The sequence below is a fragment of the Merops nubicus genome, unplaced genomic scaffold (genome assembly GCF_000691845.1).
Source record: "Merops nubicus isolate BGI_N331 unplaced genomic scaffold, ASM69184v1 scaffold17163, whole genome shotgun sequence".
NCBI lineage: Eukaryota > Metazoa > Chordata > Aves > Coraciiformes > Meropidae > Merops > Merops nubicus.
In genome coordinates, this window is record NW_008597052.1 from 2,880 (window position 1) to 7,387 (window position 4,508).

At 57.0% G+C, this 4,508-nt stretch overlaps 1 protein-coding gene across 1 annotated transcript in view; it reads left to right on the top strand.

The window, feature by feature from the left end:
- The window catches only part of TYK2 (tyrosine kinase 2), a gene marked incomplete at both ends in the record, with an annotated part of 9,386 nt that overhangs the window by 2,789 nt on the left and 2,089 nt on the right, over positions 1-4,508 (top strand). Inside the window, 8 exons of the mRNA XM_008936587.1 lie at positions 390-584; positions 1,185-1,342; positions 1,435-1,564; positions 1,700-1,877; positions 1,958-2,064; positions 2,976-3,152; positions 4,076-4,163; positions 4,277-4,404. Of these exons, the coding sequence (XP_008934835.1) occupies positions 390-584; positions 1,185-1,342; positions 1,435-1,564; positions 1,700-1,877; positions 1,958-2,064; positions 2,976-3,152; positions 4,076-4,163; positions 4,277-4,404 (1,161 nt within the window). The remainder of the gene's footprint in view (positions 1-389; positions 585-1,184; positions 1,343-1,434; positions 1,565-1,699; positions 1,878-1,957; positions 2,065-2,975; positions 3,153-4,075; positions 4,164-4,276; positions 4,405-4,508) is intronic.

A 4,508-nucleotide genomic window follows, 5' to 3' on the forward strand; every position in this document is an offset into this window, starting at 1 on the left:
GCCCTTCTGCCCCACCCTGGAGCCCTGCAGGGGGTGATCCATGTGCAGGATCTTTGGCTGTGGTGACCTTCACCCTTGGGGCCTCAGACCATCAACTCCAGCCTGGCCAGATCCCTCTGTAGATCCTCCCACCCTCCAGCAGATCAACACTCCCTTAAATTGGGCTCATCAAACCAAACTGGGTGTTGTTGGTGCTCAGGAAGAGCCAAATCCTCTCCAAATTATTCTCCCCCACCATCTTTCCCTCCCCTTTTCCCCCCTGGGCTGCCCCTCAGGTTCTCCAGCCACCCCAAACTCCTTCCTAACTCATCCCAGTTGGACCAGTAACCACCCCCCTACCCTACCAGTCTCATTTCCCAGCTTCCAAGCATCTCTTTGCCTCTCTGCAGAGCCCTGAGAACTTCCCCCAGCGTGGTTATTTTGGGAGGAAGAGCAGAAACAAAGAGCTGGAACCCAAGGGCTCGACTCCGACGACGGAACCCAAGGAACCCAAGTGGTCCCATTTCTGTGATTTTCGAGAGATCACCCACATTGTCATCAAGGATTCTTGGGTCAGCATCCACAGGCAGGACAATAAGTGCCTGGTGAGTGGATTTTGGGGTCTCTGTTGACCATTTGGAAGGTTGGGATCCATTTTGGAAGCTTATCCACCTGGGAAGAGGCAGCGGTGGGGAAAACGAGGAGATTTTCCCAGGATCAAGCCACCAAACGTTGAGTTTCACAGGATCCCAGGATGGTGAGGGGTAAAAAGGACCTCTAGAGGTGATGCTCCTGCAGGTTCTCCTAAAGCAGGGTGCCCAGGGTGGTCTCCAGGAGGGTTTGGGATCTCTCCAGAGAAGGAGACTCCCCAACCTCTCTGAGCAGGTGGCCTCAAAGCCAAGAAGTTTCTCAGATGGAACCTCCTGGGTTCCAGTTGGTGCCTGTTGCACCTTTTCCTCTTGCTGGGCACCACTGAGAAGCATCTGGCCCCACGTTCTTGCCCTCCACCCTTGAGATATCAACCAGCATTGATCAGATCCCCTCTTAAATCTTCTCCTCTCCAGCTGAACCTCCCCAACATCCCCCCGAGAGACGCTCCAGGCCCCTCAACACCTCTGCTGGGTTCTCTTTTGGACCTGGGAGAGCCCAGAATCGATCTAGGCTGGGGTTTGGGACCTCTTTTATCTCCTAATTTCCTCTTTTAGGAGGTTCTCCTCCCATCCCCTGCCTGTGCCCTCTCCCTGGTGTCCCTGGTGGACGGATATTTCCGCCTCACCGCCGACTCCAGCCACTACCTGTGTCACGACGTGGCCCCTCCAAGACTGGTCATGAGCCTCCTCAACGGCATCCACGGGCCCATGCAGTGAGTCAAAAGGGGCTTGGGGACCTCAGGGAGGTGGCCAGGAGGACATAAAGGGGGTCAGTTGGAAGCTTTTTCTCCTCTCTGCTCGGCAGGGAGGAGTTCGTGCTGGCCAAGCTGCGGCGGGAGGAGGAGGAGGAGGAGGAAGGGCTCTACATCCTCCGGTGGAGCCTCTTGGACTTTGACAGGATGATCCTCTCCGTGCTCAAGAGGAGCCACCAGCAGGTAAAATTCAAGTCCCAGCCCCGTGGAGCTTCAGGAGAAGGGGGGTGGGTTGGTCCTGAGTGGAGTTTTCCACTCTTTAGGCACCAAGTTGATCCCTCACCTGGCCACTCTTCTCCTCAGGCTCCTGGGGTACAGGGAGGCTTCAAGTACAGGCAGTTCAGAATCCAGAAGAAAGGGAATTGCTTCGTGCTGGAAGGTTGGGACAGGGAATTTCCCACCTTGAGGGAACTCTTGGATGTTCTCAAGGGCTGCACGCTCAAATCCGGCGACGAGAGCTTCACCGTGAGGAGATGCTGCCCACCCAAACCAGGAGGTGGGAGGATGGAGCCCCCCCTCGAGACCTTCCCGAGGTCCCTGGGGGCTTTAGGAGACATCTGTCCCCTCCTCCTGCAGAGATCTCAGACCTGCTGATCACTTGGAAGGTGAAGGACAACACGAAACAGATCCTCAACCTGACCCAGCTCAGCTTCCACCAGATCCGCAAGAACGAGATCACTCAGGTGGGGTTGGGAGCAGCCTCTGGGGGAGAAATTCCACCTCTGGGGGAGAAATTCCACCTCTGGGGAGAAAAATATGGGGAGGAAGAAGCTGCTCCTCACCCCGGGGGGTCGTTACCCCAGCCCTGGTGCAAGGAGGAGACACGTGGAGGAGCTGCTGTGGGACATCTTGCACCTAGGTCGGGGCAACACCCCGAGCAGCCCAGGCTGGGGGTGAAGGGATTGAGAGGATTTGGGGGGTGAGGAGCTGGATAGGAGCTGGTCGTGTCCAGAGGGGGGTTCTGCCCCTCTGAGAGACCCCCCCTGTGGTGCTGGGGCAGCTCTGGGGTCCTCAGCAGAGCCAGGGAGCTGCTGGAGCAGGGACAAAAGGGCCACAGAGATGATCCAGTGGTTGGAATCCCTCTGCTGGGAGCCCAGCAGGAGAGAGTTGGGCTGGGAAAGGCTCAAGGGAGCCCTTTTTGGGGCCTTCCAGGACTTCCAGGGGCCTGGCAGAAAGCTGGGGAGGGACTTTGGAGCAGAACTTGGTGGGGCAGGACAAGGGGGGAGGGTTTGGAACTTAAAAGAGGAAGATTTAGACTGTGAGGAAGAAATTTTGGAGGCTGAGGGTGCTGAACCCTTTGCCCTGGTTGCCTCAAGGGGTGTTTGATGCCTCATCCTGGAACCATCCCAGGGGAGGTTGGACTCAATGAGCTTCCCAGGTCCCTTCCCACCCAAAATCTGCTGGGATCCTCTAAATTTGGTTTAATTTCATGTTTTATTCCTCCCTTTTTCAAGCAGGGGAGGGGGAAGGAGCTGGGCAGAGCCAGCACAGGCTGGGCAGGAGGCAGTTTCCTCCCTGCCACCCAAAAAACAGGGGGGGGGAAGAGTTTCTTGGGGGGATTTCTGACCCCCCACCCACCTTCACCCACCTGCAGAGAGCTCACCTGGGGCAGGGCACCCGCACCAACATCTACGAGGGGGTCCTGAAGGTTTGTGGCCCCCCTGGGCCTGAGGATGAAGCTGAATATTTCTCCACTGAGCAGAACAACAACAGCAGGGAGATCCACGTGGTCCTCAAAGTCCTGGATCCCAGCCACAGAGACATTGCCCTGGTGAGGCCCTGGCCCCCAGGAGAGGAAGAAGAAGAAGGAGAGGAGGGGGGAAAAAAGGCCCTGGGGGGATTTGGGAGCTCCAAGGGGTGTTGATCTGCTCAAAAGTTGGGTGCTGAGGGATCTGGGTGGGTTGGATCCGTGGGGTGAGGTCGGTTCAGTGAGGTCACAACGACTCCCAGCTAAGGGGAGGAGGGGCTGGAAAGTGCCCAAGCAGAAAAGGACCTTGGGGGGGTTGGTTAGAGGTGGTTGGAGATGAGGCAAGATGGGCTCAAGTGGCCAAAAAGGCCACCAGCATCCAAAATCCTGTGGCCAGCAGGAGGGGGGAAGTGGACTCGGCGTGGAGGAGGCCACAGCTTGAGTTTTGGGGTTAGTTTTGGGCACCTTGAAGGGCTGGAGAGGGTCCAGAGAAGGGTTGTGAAGCTGGAGGAGGGGTCTGGGGGGCATGGGGAGCTGCTGAGGGATCTGGGGGGGGTCCAGCCTGGAGCAAAGGAGGTTCAGGGGAGACCTTCTGGCTCTGCCAGGAGCTTGGAGCCACCTTGGGCTGGTCTCTTCTCCCAGATTACTGGTGATAGGACAAGAGGAACAAGCCTCAAGTTGCCCCAGGGGAGATTTTTGGGTCTTAGGAACATTTTACTGGTGATACGACAAGAGGAACAGGCCACAAGTTGCCCCAGGGGAGATTTTTGGATCTTAGGAACATTTTTTTGACTAAAAGACCAATGAGACCTTAGCCCAGGTTGCCCAGGGAGGTTGCTGGACTGCCCCCATCCCTCCAAAATTCCCCAATAAACGTGGACGTGGCACTTGGGGCTGTGATTTAAAGGCCCTGGGAGCGTGGGGGGATGGTTGGATTGGGGGATCTCAGAGATCTCTCCAAATTTTATGACTCCCAGAGACAAATTCCCCCCTCCCCTTCCCCACAGGCATTTTTTGAGACCGCCAGCCTGATGAGCCAAGTGTCCCACGTCCACTTGGCCTTTGTCCATGGGGTCTGTGTGAGAGGCTCTGAGAGTGAGTACCAGCCTCTTCCTCCTCCTCTTCCTCCTTTTCCTGCCCTTGGCTTTTCCCTGGCCCCCCAAAAAAACTTGAATTCTCTCCCTGTTTTTCCACACACCCCCCCTCAGATATCATGGTGGAGGAGTTTGTGGAGCACGGCCCTCTGGATGTGCTGCTGAGGAAGGAGAAGGGCAGGACCACTGTGGGCTGGAAAATCACCGTGGCCAAGCAGTTGGCCAGTGCCTTGAGCTACCTGGTAATGAGAGGAGTGCTGGAAAATGGGGGTTTAATTAGTTGGGGGGTGGGAGAACCATGCTGGGGGGCACCCCCCAGCAGCTTGGGCACCTCGCTGGGTCTGGC